We start from the raw sequence: 17,960 nt of genomic DNA, 5'->3' as shown, positions 1-17,960 counted from the left end.
GAACGTAGAACTGAAATTGTTGGAAAAGCTCAGCAGGTCTGTCAGCATCTATGGAGAGAAACCAGAGTTAACATTTTGGGTCCAGTGAACCTTCCTCAAACTTCCCCAATAGTAGCAGGGAAAAAGTTGTTTTTTATCAGAAGATAGGATGAGCAGAGGGGGTAAGGAGTAAATGGTAGTGGAGATTGAACCCAAAAAAAGAGAAGAATAGTTAGACAGACAAAGAACTGGGTAAAGGTCAACCTGCGAGAATGAATAGCTACTAATGGAGACTATTAATGACTAACAATGGGTAGTATGTAATAGCAGTCCATGTGATAACAAGACTGGAGTGTAAGCTTTGGGATAAGGACATATGTGAAGGTGACTCAAGCCCTAAATTTGTTGAGCTTGATTTTAGGTTCTGAAGCCTGTAGAGTTCCCAAGTGAGGTGTTGTTTTTCAGCTTACACTGAGCATCACTGGAGCACTGGAGCAAGCTTGAGACAGAGATGTTGGCCAGGCAACGAGGTGGTATATTGAAGTGGCAGGCAAGCAGAAGCTCAGGGTCTTTTTTTGCAGACAGAAAGGTGTTCTGTGAAGCTGTTATCCAGTCCACTATCCAGGAGGGTAGCTGGCTGGTGACAAAACAGACAACACAAGACCAAAGATGGTTACTCAGGTTGGTGGAAGGTGGGAAGCAATGTTGGAACTGGGATCATTGCCTTTCACCAAATACTTTAATGGTCTGGACAACTTAACAATTTGCAAATGATATCATATTGGTACGTAATTAAGTGTAGTTATGCAACAACACACAGGAACATATTATTAAACGTACAGAATGGAGCAAGTAAATGCCAAATGACTTTTGCTGTAGATAAATGTGAAGTGATGCAGAGGAGGTTTGTAAAGGAGGCACCTACTTACAGCAATACAGAGAAAGCTATCGAACTGATCACTGTACATGAGTATTACCCAATGCTGTTTAAATCCCAGCAGTCACCAATAATCATTGCCCTAATAATGGCCTCAATTTGTGCACTGGTGGGCCGCTGCCCAACATGATCCCTACTGCTGGAGCAATGGTGGTGACAGCAGGAGCAGATAGATAGATAGCAGGCTGCCTGTTGGATCTAATGAGTCTCCCATTCCTGGCCCATAATCAAACCTATTGACTGGGTATGTAGTACACAATACCAGTGAGTGAGAAATCTAACAAGAATCAAATGTACAATATTAATTTTTAAAATATAATTTATTGATGATAGGATGACAGTGTCTTAGATTTTAAAGTGTTTTAATTTTCAGGAATGGGGTTCAATATTCTTTTGTACTTTTTGTACTTTATTTAGATTTTACAGTCACCTCACACTCCTTCCTTTGCTTTTGGAACCACAGCCATTGCATGGCGATCAGCACCTTTATTTGAGGCGTCACCAAGTAAGGATTTTAAACTTATTTCTTTAAGTTTCCATGTTAACATTAGATAATATAAAATTGTGTATTGACTTACTCATCTGAACACTGGAGTATTGACTCAGCCCATTCGAAGTAAAGTAGAGGCAGTGCCAGGAAGTATTCTCACGCTTGTGATTCATACTGCATATAGTGGAACTACAGCAAGGGATTTACTTGTAGTCACTTGTCAATATTCAAGTTGAGGTTGGTGTGCAAGGGGTTTTAGAACAAAATGGGGGCAGAGAATATAAATGAGATTTTAACAATTTATCTGCATTGAGAATGAATTTTAGCATGCACTGTTTGGACAAAATAACTTGCCTCCATGTTGCAATGTCTATGCATTTGTATACATTTACTGAATTGCAGCACAGACCCACAACATGTCACTTAAAAACAGGTATTTGGGATGGTAGCAGATTAAAAGAAGAGGCTTACAATGTTACAGGAAACAGTGACAACTTTGAGGACTTGGAAAGATTTAGAAGTCGGGGAAGTGCTCCCAAAATATAGGTAATAAGGGAAAAAGGTAGAGTATTAACTGGCCAGAAATATAAAAATGGGTTGGAAGAGATTTTGTAAGTATAAATGTCTTTTATCAGATATTTTGTGTATGGGTTCACAGTAGAAGACACAAGTTTCATCTCAGAAATAGGCAATAAGTTAGGGCTGAGAAAAGTGAGGAAATCTAGGAAATGAATATCAACAGAGAACAAGAACTGGAGAAATCAAAAGGATTAAAGCATGACAAATTCCTAGAATCTGATGTCCTATTCCCAGGTTTCTAAAAGAGATAGCTGTAGAAATAGTGGATGATTTTAGAATTGGGAACTGTCACAGCAGATTGGAATTTGGAAAATATTATGCCACCTTCAAGAAAGAAAACAGGGAACTATAGCCAGTTAGCCAAATATCAATACTGGAATCTACCATCAAGGAAATCTCAACAGTATACTTAGAGAAGCAAAGCATGACCAGAACAAATCAACATGGTTTTATGAAAAGAAAATTCTGATTGGACTTTATTGATTTGAGTTTTTTGATGTTGTAATGATTGAGTGGCATGAACTTAGGAATAGTATATGAGCACTGATAGAGGAGTCATGTTTATTCATTCATGGGATGTGGGTGCCATCTCTAGGTAACTTTGAGAAGATGGTAGTGAGGTGCCATATTGAATTGTTGCAGTCCCTTTGATGTTGGTAGACCCACAATGCTGTTAGGGAGGGAGTTTTGACCGAGTGACACTGAAGCAACAGCAGTATATTTCCATGACTAGCTAGTGAATGGCTTGAAGGAGAATAAGCAGGCAGTGCTCCCTCTAACCTCCATTCCAACTGTGTAGGTCATAGTCATTGAATCATTGAGATGTACAGCATGGAAACAGATCCTTTGGTCTAACCCGTCCATGCTGACCAGATATCTCAACCCAATCTAGTCCCACCTGTCAGCACCCGGCCCATATCCCCCCAAACCCTTCCTTATTCATATACCCATCTAAATGCCTTTCAAATGTTGCAATTGTACTAGCCTCCGCCACTTCCTCTGGCAGTTCATTCCATACACACACCTCCCTCTGCATGAAAAAGTTGCCCCTTTGGTCTCTTTTATATCTTTCACCCTAAACCTTTGCACTCTAGTTCTGGACTCGCCTATCCCAGGGAAAAGATTTTGTCTATTTATCCTATCCATTCCCCGTCATGATTTTATAAACCCCTACAAGGTTACCTCTCAGCCTCCACGCTCCAGAGAAAACAGCCCCAGCCTGTTCAGCCTCTCCCTATAGCTCAAATCCTCCAATCCTGGCAACATCCTTGTAAATCTTTTCTGGACCTTTTCAAGTTTCACAACATCCTTCTGATAGGAAGGAGACCAGAATTGCATGCAGTTCTCCAACAGTGGCCTAACCAATGTCCTCTACAGCCACAACATGACCTCCCAACCCCTGTACTCAATACTCTGACCAATAAGGGAAAGCATACCAAATGCCTTCTTCACTATCCTATCTACCTGTGACTCCACTTTCAAGGTCTCTGAGGTCTTTGTGTGGCAGTGAATTCTGGAACTTTTAAATGGTTTTGTATCCATGTAACAATGCAACTTGGATTGTTCCTAGCAACTGGTGGCGTTCCCATGTATCTGTAACGCTTGTCCTTCTAGATGGAAGTGGTCATGGTTTTGGAACATGCCATCTAAAATGAGCCCTGGCAATTTACAGACAAGAAGTAGAAAGCATTAATGGACATTTTCAAGTTGGCAGGCAGTGAATAATGGAGTGCACAAAGTTCATTGCTTAGGCGTCAACTATTTACAATCTGACTTGGATGAAGAGACAGTGAATAGTGTATCTAAGTCTGCTGATGAAACAAAACCAGGTGAAAGGGTAAGTTTAGGGAGGCCACAGAAGCTGCAAAAGGATATGATAAACTAAGAGAAGGGGCAACAAGATGGAGGATGGATTCTAAAGTAGGGGATTGTGAAACTATTCACTTTGTATGTAAGAATAGAAAAACAAAACATTTTATATATGGTGCAAAAGTTATTTTTTGTTGTTTGAAGATACTTTGATGTGCTTGAATAAGAAATATACCAAGTTAGCATGCAGGTATAGAAAGCAATTTGGGAGATAAATAGCATGTTTATCTTTTATGGCAAGAGGATTTGAGTAGAGGAATACAGAAGTCTTATTACAAGATACAGGTTTTGGTGAGATCATATCTGGAGCATTAGATGCAGTTTAGTTTTCCACTTTTCAGAAAAAAATGGATGTATCAAGGGGATGGAACAAAAAAGGTTCACTGAGTTGGCCCTGGGATGACAGGGGGTTAGAGTCATAGAATCATAGAGGTCTACAGCACAGAAAAAGGCCCACTGTATCCATGCTCATCAATAACAACCACCTAATATTCTGATCCTATTTTCTAGCTCTTGGCCCATAGCCTAGTATGTAATGGCATTACAAGTGCAGATCTAAATACTATTTAAATATTATGAGAGCTGACCTATGAAGAAGTCTGAGCAAATCGTGCATATTCTCCAGGGTTCAGAAGATTGAAATGCAATCTAATTGAACTGTACAACATTTTGAAGGGGCCTGATAGGTGAGACAATGAGAGGTTGTTCCTGATAGATGGGGAGACTAGAAACTTTATGGGCACAGTCTTTAGATAAAGGGCCAATCATTCAGAATAGAGATGAGAAGAAATGAGAAGATGAGAGAAACAGGACCACAGCAGATGCCATTTCCATGGCTCTACACTGATCCCTGGAACATCCGGATAACAAGACACCTACTCATCGACTACAGCTCTGCCTTCAATACCATAATCCCTACCAGACTAATCTCAAAACTCAAAAACCTAGGACTTGGTTCCATCCTCTGCAACTGGATCCTCAGCTTTGTGATGCACAGGCCGCAATTAATGAAGATCGACAAGAGCATCTACACCACAATAATCCTCAACCCTAGCACCCCGCAAGGCTGTGTTCTCAGCTCCTACATCCACAACTGTATCTGTAGCTAAATTCTGTATGAACGCCATCTACAAATTTGCTGACAACACCACTGTGATAGTACGGATATCAAACAACAATGAATCAGAATCCAGCAAAGAGAGAGAGGGCTTGGTGTCATGGTGTAATGATAATAACGCTTCTCTCTCATTCTTGGCAAAACAAAAGAACTGACCATTGACTTCAGAAAGAAAGGAAGAGGACATGCCTCTGTCTGCATCAATGCAGCTGAGGTAGAGGACGTCAAGAGCATCAAGTTCCTAGGAGTGATGGTAACCGACAATATGTCTTGGACCTCTCACATAGATGCAACATTCAAGAAGGCACAGCAATGTCTCTTCTTTCTCAGGTGGTTAAGGAAATTTGGCATGTCCATAAGGACCCTCATCAGACTTTACAGATGCACCATACAAAGCATTCTCTCCAGATGCATAATGGCCTGGTAAGGCAACTGCTCTGCCCAGGAACATAAGAAACTGCAGAAGGTTGCATGCACAGCCCAGACCATCACAAAGCCAACCTTGCATCCATAAACTCTATTTACACTTCTCATTGCCACAGAAAGGCTACCAATATCATCAAAGACCCCTCCCATCCTGGTAATGCTCTCCTACAACCTCTTCCACCAGGCAGAAGATGCAGAAGCTTAAACACACGCAGCAGCAGGTTCAAGAACAGCTTCTTCCCTGTTGTTATTAGATTGCTGAATGGACCTCTTTAAATAATGTTGATCTTGCTAATGCTGATTTTGCTTTGTACACTGCCTGTGCAGCCTTAACTTTGTATTCCTTTCTTTGTCTAAGCACCCTATGATCTGTTGTTAGTGTTTACTAAGCTATGCATATATTGCTCGCAAAACAAAGCTTTTCACTGTTTTTAGGTACATGTGACTACAATAAATCAAATCAAATTAATTCACTCAAAAGTCTTTGGAAGTCTCTAGATCTTTGGATGCTCCATTGTTAAATGCAAATCTATCTTAACAAAATGGCCAAGCAAGCCAGTTATCAAAAAATACTCTATCAGAAGTGAGTGTTGAATTCAGCTCACTGTTTGCTTCAAAGGACCTCCATGCTGGACAACAAGGACTAGTATCTCAGGACATGTTCATGGGCATTGGCTGCATGCAGTCCATGTCCATGGACTTTGGCAACCAACACTTACCAGCCTCTCGGAAACTTCAGGGCACATCTCAAATTGACTTACACAATGCTTTTAAACTTCAATACTGCACTGGTAACTGTCATTGAAATGTTGTAGCAAGGACGTTGTCTGTTCTGGGACATGCACCAAGGTCATGGACTGGACCGGGTACCTCTGGGCTCTTCACTCACTGTTAGAGTATTCATTCACTCTGGAACAACCTGGATACTCATTGTATTACTATCTTGCATTGCTTTGTTTCAGTCTAAGCCAGAGATATAAGATTCATATTACCTGTCCCTAGCCTTGCCATTTAGCACAGACACAAAAGAAGTAAGCTTGTCATCACCAGTCCTCAGTCAAGTTAGGGGGGGATTCCTGACACGGGAAATCAAGAGCAGTCTCTGATACAGGTCTCTGGGTTTTGTAATGAGCAGTCAGCTGCTCATGGCACCCAGGGTCAGGACACTTTCCACATAAGGGTGAGGAGCTAAACCTCATGGAGCTACCCGTCTTGACCCTTTCTGCCCTATGAGGTATTGTTTTCCTTCTGAAATGAAAAAAAAATCAGGTATTCAGGGGATTGCTTTTGGTGCAGGTGGAAGGGTATCTCCATCATGAAAGTAGATAATACAAAGAGCCTGCAGGGTTAGTGATATTGGGGTTTAGTGGTATTCCTCCAAAAAAGCATGATACAACGGGGACAATTGGTAAGTTTGCAGATGACACCAAAGTTGGAGGTGTAGTGGACAGCGAAGAGGGTTACCTCAGATTACAATGGGATCTTGATCAGGTGAGCCAATGGGCTGAGGGGTGGCGGATGGGGTTTAATTTAGATAATTGCGAGGTGCTGCATTTTGGAAAAGTAAATCAGAGCAGGAATTATACACTTAATGGTAAGGTCCTAGGGAGTATTGCTCAACAAAGAGACCTTGGAGTGTAGGTTCATAGCTCCTTGAAAGTAGAGTTCCAGACAGATAGGATAGTGAAGAAGGCATTTGGTATACTTTCCTTTATTGGTCAGAGAAATGAGTAAAGGAGTTGGGAGGTCATATTGCGGCTGTACAGGACATTGGTTAGGCCACTGTTGGAATATTACTTGCAATTCTGGTCTCCTTCCCTTGGGAAGGATGCTGTGAAACTTGAAAGGGTTCAAAAGATTTACAAGGATGTTGCCAGGGTTGGAGGATGTGAGCTATAGGGAGAGGCTGAATAGGCTAGGGCTGTTTTCTCTGGAGTGTCGGAGGCTGAGGGGTGACCTTGTAGAGGTTTATAAAATCATGAGGGGCATGGATAGGATAAATACACAAAGGCTTTTCCCTGGAGTGGGGGAGTCCAGAACTAGAGGGCATAGGTTTAGGGTAGGATGGAAAAGATATAAAAGAGACCTAAGGGACAACTTTTTCATGCAGAGGGTAGTGCGTGTATGGGATAAACTGCCAGAGGAAGTGGTGGAGGCTGGTACAATTACAATGTTTAAAATGCATCTGAACGGGTATATGAATAGGAAGGGTTGAAAGGGATATGGACCAAGTGCTGGCGAATGGGACGAGATTAGGTTAGCATATCTGGTCTTCGGGAATTGGTTTAGCTCAGTTGGCTGGATTGCCGGTTTCCAGAGCAGTGCGATGCCAATTGCATGGGTTCAATTCCCAATATCAATTTGAGGTTATCATGAAGGACTCTCCTTCTCAACCTCTTTCCTTGCCTGAGGTCTGGTGGCCCTCAGGTTGAAATCACTGCCTTGAGAAGATATGGTTTCTCAGCCTCAAGTAGGGGAGATTGAAATGTATGTGTTGTAATTCATGGTTAGATTTTGATAAAGTAAATAGGGAGTACCTGTTTCTAATGATATCACAATTGCCAACCAGAGTATGCAGATTTAATATCAGAGGTGACAGGAAATTTTTTCCCAGAATAATTTGTTTTGCTCTGGAATATACAGTTTTAAAGAATTGGTAATCGACTCAGTAATAACTCTGAAAGGGGAATTAAATATGCTCTTAGAAGAAAGAATAAGTTGCCCTTTCAAAGAACTATCATCGGCATGATGGGTCAAATTAATTCCTTTTGAACTGTCTCATTCTATGATCCTGGAAGCTACAATGACTCCCAATATAATGTCCCAAGTCTAATAAATTAACAAATTTCACAGAGGAACATAGCCCATATTCCTAGGATGTAAGTGATAGCTTATGAGGAAAAGTTGAGCCTATATCTATTGGAGTTTAGAAGACTGAAAGTTGACCTTATTGAAACATAGAAGATTCAGGGGGTCATTGGGATGTTTTCCCCTTTTGGGAGAAACTAGAATCAGGGAATGCAGCTTTAAATAGGAGATCTCCCAGTTAAGACAGAGGTGAGAATTTTTTTTCCCCTTAGGATATCGTTCTGTGGAGATCACTGGGTGCAGGGACAGTGAGTAGGGAGTCAAAGTGAGTGGGAGTAGTTAGGAAAGTAGACTAAAGTTCACAATCAGATCAGCTATGATCTTATCAAGTGGTGGACCAGGCTTAAGAAGCCAAGTGACCTATTCCTACACATAATTTGTCTGCTCGTATATAAGAAAACTGGCCTCTGTAGTCCTACATTGAGGAAAAAAAATCACATTTGTCTATGTTTCCACTTTTGATCCTTCAGAAAATTAGTTAGATTTATGCATTAAATGAAGCATAATTTTCACTAGTGTATCGGTGTTTTGAAATCCTTGCTAGGTGCAAGTGATCTTATTTGTAACATCTAAGATCCTGAGGGAATTTGCAGGGTGGATGCTGGAATTAGGGGACATGTAAAAATAAGGGAACTCTTATTTACAACTGGGATGAGGATAGATTTTTATTTCTCAATGTGTCATGAGCCTTTGGAGCTCTTTTCCATAAAAGGCAGTGGAAGCAGAGTCTTTGAATCTTCTTTTAACTCAGAAGTAAGTCCATTCTTGACTGATAAGGGAGTCAAAAGATAATGGCTTGCACTGTCACCACTTTAAGAGCTATGTATGCTAATGAGCTGAGGACCAGGATGACTTCACATGATCAGTCGCAGCATGCTGGACCAAGGATGTATACATAAGATGGCCCGGATCTGCAAATTATCCATTTATCTGCAAAATAAATCCGTTGGTATTTTCAGGAAAATTAAAACTCCATGACTTACCCCCCACAGACCCCACTGTCACTATCCCCACCCCCCCCAGAACCCCAAGGGGAACACTACCCCTGCTCATGACTCCACCCCCATTCCCCCCACCATCACACCCGCTCCAGTTACAGGTTCTGCCCCCACTCCCAGCTCTACACCCACACCAGATCCCAGCTCCCAGCCCTGCCGAGTTTTCACCATCCCCCTAGACCTCCCCCTCACTGAGGACGAACGATCAGTCCTCAGCAAAGGACTCACCTTCATCCCCCTCTGTCCACGCATCAATGAATTTAATACACGCCGGGATGTCGAACAATTCTTCTGTTGCCTCCGCCTCCGAGCTTACTTTCACAATCAGGACTCCCGCCCACCTTCCGAGGACCCCTTCGCCCACCTCCAACACACGGCATCCACCTGGACACCCCGCGCTGGCCTATTACCTGCCCTCGACCTCTTCATTTCCAACTGCCGCCGGGACATTAACCGCCTCAACCTGTCTACCTCCCTCCCCCACTCCAACCTCTCACCCTCACAATGCGCAGCCCTCCAATCCCTCTGCTCCAATCCTAACCTCACCATCAAGCCAGCAGATAAAGGGGGTGCAGTGGTAGTCTGGCGCACTGACCTCTACACCGCTGAAGCCAAACGTCAACTCGAGGACACCTCTTCCTACTGCACCCTCGACCATGACCCCACCTCCCATCACCAAACCATCATCTCCCAGACCATACAGAACCTCATCACCTCAGGAGATCTCCCACCCACAGCTTCCAACCTCATAGTCCGGGAACCCCGCACTGCCCGGTTGTACCTCCTTCCCAAGATCCACAAGCCTGACCACCCTGGCCGACCCATTGTCTCAGCATGCTCCTGCCCCACTGAACTCATCTCTACCTACCTCGACACTGTCCTATCCCCCCTAGTCCAGGAACTCCCCACATACGTTCGAGACACCACCCACACCCTCCACCTCCTCCAAGACTTCCGTTTCCCTGGCCCCCAATGCCTTATCTTCACCATGGATATCCAATCCCTCTACACCTCCATCCACCATGACCAGGGCCTCCAAGTCCTCCGTTTTTTCCTCTCCAGACGTCCCCAACAGTACCCTTCCACCGACACTCTCATTCGTTTGGCGGAACTGGTCCTCACCCTTAACAATTTCTCCTTTGAATCCTTCCACTTCCTCCAGACCAAAGGGGTAGCCATTGGCACACGTATGGGTCCCAGCTATGCCTGTCTCTTTGTTGGCTACGTAGAGCAGTTGATCTTCCATAATTACACCGGCACCACTCCCCACCTCTTCCTCCGCTACATTGATGACTGCATTGGCGCCACCTCGTGCTCCCACGAGGAGGTTGAGCAATTCATCAACTTCACCAACACATTCCACCCTGACCTTAAATTTACCTGGACCATCTCTGACACCTCCCTCCCCTTCCTGGACCTCTCCATCTCCATTAATGACGACCGACTTAACACTGACATTTTTTATAAACCCACCGACTCCCACAGCTACCTGGATCACACCTCTTCCCACCCTACCTCCTGCAAAAATGCCATCCCGTATTCCCAATTCCTCCGCCTCCGCTGTATCTGCTCCCAGGAGGACCAGTTCCACCGCAGAACACACCAGATGGCCTCCTTCTTTAGAGACCGCAATTTCCCTTCCCACATGGTTAAAGATGCCCTCCAACGCATCTCGTCTACATCCCGCACCTCCGCCCTCAGACCCCACCCCTCCAACCGTAACAGGACAGAACGCCCCTCGTGCTCACCTTCCACCCTACCAACCTTCGCATAAACCAAATCATCCGCCGACATTTCCGCCACCTCCAAACAGACCCCACCACCAGGGATATATTTCCCTCCCCACCCCTTTCCGCCTTCCGCAAAGACCGTTCCCTCCGCGACTACCTGGTCAGGTACATGCCCCCAAACAACCCACCCTCCAATCCTGGCACTTTCCCCTGCCACCGCAGGAACTGTAAAACCTGCGCCCACACCTCCTCCCTTACCTCTATCCAAGGCCCTAAAGGAGCCTTCCACATCCATCAAAGTTTTACTTGCACATCCACTAATATCATTTATTTTATCTGTTGCTCCCGATGCGGTCTCCTCTACATTGGGGAGACTGGGCGCCTCCTAGCAGAGCGCTTTAGGGAACATCTCCGGGACACCCGCACCAATCAACCACTCCGCCCCGTGACCCAACATTTTAACTCCCCCTCCCACTCTGCTGAGGACATGGAGGTCCTGGGCCTCCTTCACTGCCGCTCCCTCACCACCAGATGCCTGGAGGAAGAACGCCTCATCTTTCGCCTCGGAACACTTCAACCCCAGGGCATCAATGTGGACTTCAACAGTTTCCTCATTTCCCCTTCCCCCACCTCACCCTAGTTCTAAACTTCCAGTTCAGTAATTGTCCCCATAACTTGTCCGGACTTGTCCTACCTGCCTATCTCCTTTTCCACCTATCCACTCCACCCTCTCCTCCTTGACCTATCACCTTCATCCCCTCCCCCACTCACCCATTGTACTCTGTGCTACTTTCTCCCCACCCCCACCCTCCTCTAGCTTATCTCTTCATGCTTCAGGCTCACTGCCTTTATTCCTGATGAGGGGCTTTTGCCCGAAACGTCGATTTCGAAGCTACTTGGATGCTGCCTGAACTGCTGTGCTCTTCCAGCACCACTAATCCAGGATCTGGTTTCCAGCATCTGCAGTCATTGTTTTTACCTTGTTTTTACCTCCATGACTTACTAGTCCAGTATGACAGTGGTAATTGAGTTAAGGAATTCAACATAAAAATGTGGTAGTGGATACATGGTACAGTGGAATTGAGAACATAATCAGATCATTCTCCTCTCTTGTAATGCTTTTCAGGACGTAGTTTAGCGGTTAGTCATAATTTTGAAGCACCATCTATGGGAATTGAATTACCTACACAACAGAGGAATCAATTCAATGGCTCAGTGATTCTGAATACAGCACAGCTGCTGGGGAACTGAACTTCATCCATTTTCCATCAGTAGAATAATTCACATTGTACTCCAAGAAATGCAATTACTGCAACCCAGAACTAATGCAAATTTTATCTTGTTTACGTTTTGTTCTGGTCTCATGATTTCATTTTGAGATCTTTCTTTTTAATGGTCACTTTTACAGATCATATTATTTGCTATTATTATTTGTGACAGCAATTATTCACACTTTTGATTTCTAAGATGGCTTCCATAACTTCTACTATTTGCAAGACTACAATGTTGTTTTTTTCTTTAAATTATTATTTCTTGTGAATTGGCCTGAGTGCAAGAAAACTTTAATTTTTTTCAGCATGACTCAATTAAATATAAAGCACCCTTTCCTTTCTCAGCCTAAGTATATTGCAACATATCCATAATTTGTCATTATTAATGCAGCATGCCACTATAACCATTGAACAAATCTGGTTAAGTAACGATACTATTGAAATGAAATTTGTTCTTTTCAGCTTTATGCTCGCTCCCATGTCTAAATGCAGGAAAGTGTGTAAACGTGGACCAATGTGACTGCACTGAATTTGAGGCAAATGGAACACGATGCCAAACAGGTACAAATTTAACAAAAAGAGAAATTCCAATAACAATTTTTTAAAAATCTACAATACGTAATTATTAAAATTTAGCATTTGTAAATATTCTTATGGTAAGCTAATTACAAAAGTATTTTTAAAAATTGTCAGTTATTTTCATTTAGCAAGGTGAAATAAATACTCTAATACTTATGATAGTTCTGATTTATATGGCCAAAAGTCATTTTGGAAATTAGAAAGTGAGATGAAACAGAATTATTGATTTGCATTCATGCATTATTAAGGGTTAATTTTAACTTTAGGTGATATCTAATTATTATTTTATGCTATCTGATTAGCTGCAAGTTATACATTTTTTCCTATTTTTACTTCCACTGACTATAGAATTACAATATCGCCTAACATCAAATTTAGTCCAAAAGGTGCGATAAAAAAGATGTTAACTCGTAAGATCTATTAACTAAATATAAATTGGTATGTGTATATCTGTCATCTACACTGAGTGTAGAATTTAAGAAAATAAGTTGGAGAAAAACTGTGACTAATAGTAATTGAAAAGTGCTTACGTGGTTGTGTACATAAGTTGTGTATGATCATTATCTCCCCATTCAGAACAACCTATGTCATCTTTTAAAAGAGAGTTTTAAAAATAACCAGATTACCAAATTATATAAAATGCTCCAGTGTTAATAAAATGTTACTTCTGATGAATCTATGTGATTATATATTTGCCTGAAGGGTAAGCGATTGGAAGCTGATTTGGATAATTTGAATTCTATGTGAATCAGAAATAATACATATTAGTTTGAAATTTAATGGATTGACAGATATACTTTTTATCCACACTTGGTTTTCAAAATAATGTATTCGGTGTGAAGGTTGGTACATAAATTATTTAAAATGCTTTCTAAAATATTCAAAAAGCAAGCAACTATTGTCTTTTTTGCAGTTCCCAATAGAGGTAGCAGCCGTGATTTGATCTGCCGAACTTGGGGCCAGTACAACTATGAAACATTTGATGGACTTTACTATTATTACCCTGGAAACTGCACATACACATTAGTGAGGGATTGCACACACAGTCAGCAGAGCTTCTCAATTCAGGTAACAGAAATCTAATGTAACATGCTTTTAAATTATTGCAGTGTTGGTCATTTGTTCTCAATGTGGTGATACTGACAAACTTATATTTGTTTCTCATTCTTAGTCCTTTGAGAGGACTCCTTGAATAATTGCAGTCAGGTATTGATTGTTCTCTGAAAACAGCAAAGATAAACAGAATTTTAACAAGCTATGGCACAACTCTACGGCTGAGTCAGGATTGCTCACAGCCTGGAGGGAAGTTGTAGGTTTTTATACATTTCTGCTGTAGGGCTACATTTGCACTACTTTGTGGCAGAGGTTGCAGAGCTGGGAGGTACTGACAAAGCCAGAATTCTTCATCTTTCATTTCTCATCTGTGATAACTTTCTGAACAGATTGGTTAGTAAATATCTTTAACTGAAAAAGGAAGAAATAGAAGTGGGGAGGGTTCTTGTGGTGCTGTGGTAGTGTCCCTACCTCTGGGCCAGGAGGCCAGGGTTCAAGCTCCAACTGCTACAGCGACATGTTATAACATCTCTGAGCAGGTTGGTTAGAAAATATTAAACAGCAACAACAAAAAAAGCTGGCAGGAGTAGGCCATTCAAGCCTGCCTTACAATTTCACAAGATCATGGCTGATATGTTCCAGGCTTCAACTCCTCCTCTTTTATGTCAACTGGTTTATATCCCTGCATCTTTCTGTATTTCAAAAATCTATCTACCTCCTCTTTAAATCTAGCCTCCACAACTATCTGGAGTAAAGAATTCCAAACATTCGGTATTCTCAGAAGGAATTTCTTCATATTCCAATTTTAAATGAATGTCCCATTATTCTGTGACTATGTCCACTAGTTTGAGATTCTCCCACACTTGTGGAAACATCTCCTCAACATCTACCCTGTCCAGTCCCCCAAGAATATGGTGTGTTTCAGTTTATCAGAATTCTACTGAATAAAAGCCTAACCATCCTTGCTGCTCTTGATAAGTCAACCCTTTCATGAATCTCTTTGGAAATGCCATCAAAACCAATGTATCCTTTCTTAAAATATGGGACCAAAAAAGTACACAGTACTCCAGGTGTGGCCTCACTAACACCCTGTACAGATGTGACAAGACTTCCTTAATCGTAAACCCTAACTCCAGCAATTAAAGCCAAAATTCCCTTTGCCGATTTAATAATTTACATTTTCTTTTAATTGTTTGCAAAGATTTTGTGTTTCATGCACAAGAATAGCCAGATCCCTCTGCTGTACATTTTTCGGTGTCTTTCTCTCAATTTAAATAAATGCCTTTTAATTCTTCCTATGAAAGTTCATGACTTCACGGTTTCCTACATTAAACTCTATCTGCCAGGTTTTCCCTACTCACTTCACCTATATAAATGCCTTTGCAAATTCCAATGACCTCATCATGACATGCTTTCCCATCCACTTTGTATCAACAGCAAATTTGGACACGTTACACTCTTCCTCCTCCTCAAAGTCAGTAATGTAGATGGTAAATAATTTGATGGCAATTCAAAAGAGGAATGAGTGGGACTGGTGTGTGAAAGGACCTTTTAAGATTGAGCAGTTAATAAGCTCCATCCACAAAGAAAGGCAATTTGGTTTCTATCTCATGGATAGGCTTGGATCTGGATATACACAGGTCAGTTAGTAGATTGTAAGTATTGAGGCCATAATACATCTCTATTAAAATAGGTACATTGTGCATCTTTTAATAGAGCTATATTATGGCCTCAATATTTACGATGTAATATATAGTGACAAATTGCTTAAATATTGTTGCACTGCACCGATCTTCCCTGTGAGTTTTGCTACCTTACTTTTGACTTGATCCTGTTTAATGCTGGAGGGGTAAGGAGGTGAGACAATGATCAATTATCGCTATCCTATTTTTGTAAAAACATTGTTGAAATTGTTTGTCCTGTTAAGCTGTCACTGGCATCTTGTATTGGAATTCAGGATCTGTTTGTCTCCCAGTTCTTTTAACTCACATTACATGAATCACCATCCAGACCAAAACTGCAACCCCAAAATTGTAGTGTCAGGAGCTACTCAAAACAAAATTCTTAAATCTACACATCATGCAAGATTCCAAAAGTCAGATTGTTTTGTACACTAAATGGAAGTCCTGAGATTTAAAAAACTTGGAAATCTCAGGAACGAAAAATTGGAAAAAGGTGCTTTCCTTGTGTTAGTGTATTTTCACTGATCAGTTAATGTTTATTTTATTTTTGATTTGGAGATGCCAGTGTTGGACTGGGGTGTACAAAGTTAAAAATCACACAACACCAGGTTATAGTCCAACAAGTTTATTTGGAAGCACTAGCTTTTGGAGCACTAGCTTTCACAACCACCTAATGAAGGAGCAGCACTCTGAAAGCTAGCACTTCCAAATTAACTTCAAATAACCTGCTGTTGTGTGATTTTTAACTTTGTACACACCAGTCTAACACCGATATCTCCAAATCAAAAATAAAATAACAATATCTGATTAGTGAAAATTTATTTTATTTTGTTCTACTTTAATTTCTTCACTTTCCGTGGGCTTTCGGCACCATTGCTGGACCAACATTTATTGCCCATCCTCATTACCCTTAAATAGGTTGTGCTCAGTTGCCTTTTTGAATTGCTACAGTCCTTGTATGTAGGTATACCTACAGTGCTGCAAGAAAAGGAGTTCCAGGGTTTTTGCCGAGCAAAAGTGAAAAGTGAAGTGATGACAGTGTAGTTCCAAGTCATATTTGCATTTCCAGTATACTGGAAGACACAATTCTTCCAGATGGAATTGAAATATTTCCTCCTCTGCCAAGCATATTGACATTTTACTGAAATACAGTTCCTGGCTTTTGGTCATTTTCTGGTTCCTTGTTCAGGTGTCATTGTCTATCTCTGAATTTTTATGCTTGATGGTGGATCTGAGCGAGCTCTCACAAACTACAAACAAACCAACGGCACGCATGGGATCACCGCTATCAGTATTCATAGCAGAAAGTGGTAATGCAAAAACTAGAACAAACATCCCTACCAACCATCAAACCAAAAATCTGGGTCCGCTACATAGATGACACCTTTGTCATTACAAAACAAAACAAGATAGAAGAGACATTTAACATCATCAACATCACCCTCACAGGCATAAAGTTCACCAAGGAGGAAGAAACCAACAACAAACTCGCATTCCTGGACGTCACAGTCGAAAGAAAGGACAGTGGAGAACTACAAACCTGCGTATACAGAAAACCGACGAACACTGACCAAATACTTAACTACACCAGCAACCATCCCAACAGACACAAATGAAGCTATATTCCAATGAGCCACATCACACTGCAGCACAGGCGAACTTCGGAAAACAGAGGAGAACCACCTGTACGACGTTTTCAAGAAGAACAGATACTCAAAAAATACAGTCTGCAGAGTCCTCAAGAACAAACCACGACAAGCAGACCAAACACAGCCAGAAACCCTAACCACCTTACCATTACATCAAAGAAGTTTTAGAAATGACAGCCAGATTACTAAGACCCCTCGGAATCCTAGTGGCACACAAACCCACCAACACTCTCAAACAAAAAACTAACAAACTTAAAAGACCCAGTACATCCCAAGGACAAAACCAACGTCGTCCACAAAATTCCATGTAAGGACTGCCAGAAACGCTATGTAGGACAAACAGGAAGAAAGTTAGCCACCAGGATACACGAACACCAGCTAGCCACAAAAAGACATGACCCTCTCTCCCTCGTAGCCCTACACATGGAGGAAAAAAAACACCATTTTGACTGGGACAACACATTTATCCTGGGACAGGCTAAGCAAAGACATGCCAGAGAATTCCTAGAGGCCTGGCACTCCAACCACAACACCATAAATAAACACATAGATCTAGATACCATCTATCAACCCCTCAGAAAATGAACAGGAAATGACATCACCACAAATCCCAGGAACCCCATCCAGGACAAACATATAAATAGAAAGTAGGAGACAACAGCTTTGCTTCACTTGGAGGTCGTCACTGATGATGTTACCTAGCCTGGTAATGAAATATCTGGATATCAAACCT

The 17,960-nt window shown here is 41.8% G+C and overlaps 1 protein-coding gene across 1 annotated transcript in view; it reads left to right on the top strand.

Moving 5' to 3' along the window:
* The first annotated feature begins 648 nt into the window (after positions 1–648).
* Positions 649–17,960, top strand: part of otog (otogelin) — a 214,952-nt gene continuing 197,640 nt past the window's right edge. The window contains exons 1-4 of the mRNA XM_072592880.1: positions 649–660; positions 1,334–1,421; positions 12,727–12,825; positions 13,757–13,911. Of these exons, the coding sequence (XP_072448981.1) occupies positions 649–660; positions 1,334–1,421; positions 12,727–12,825; positions 13,757–13,911 (354 nt within the window). The remainder of the gene's footprint in view (positions 661–1,333; positions 1,422–12,726; positions 12,826–13,756; positions 13,912–17,960) is intronic.

This window comes from Chiloscyllium punctatum, chromosome 22, assembly GCF_047496795.1.
Source record: "Chiloscyllium punctatum isolate Juve2018m chromosome 22, sChiPun1.3, whole genome shotgun sequence".
NCBI classification, from domain to species: domain Eukaryota; kingdom Metazoa; phylum Chordata; class Chondrichthyes; order Orectolobiformes; family Hemiscylliidae; genus Chiloscyllium; species Chiloscyllium punctatum.
This window is presented reverse-complemented; position numbering and strand designations above follow the sequence as displayed.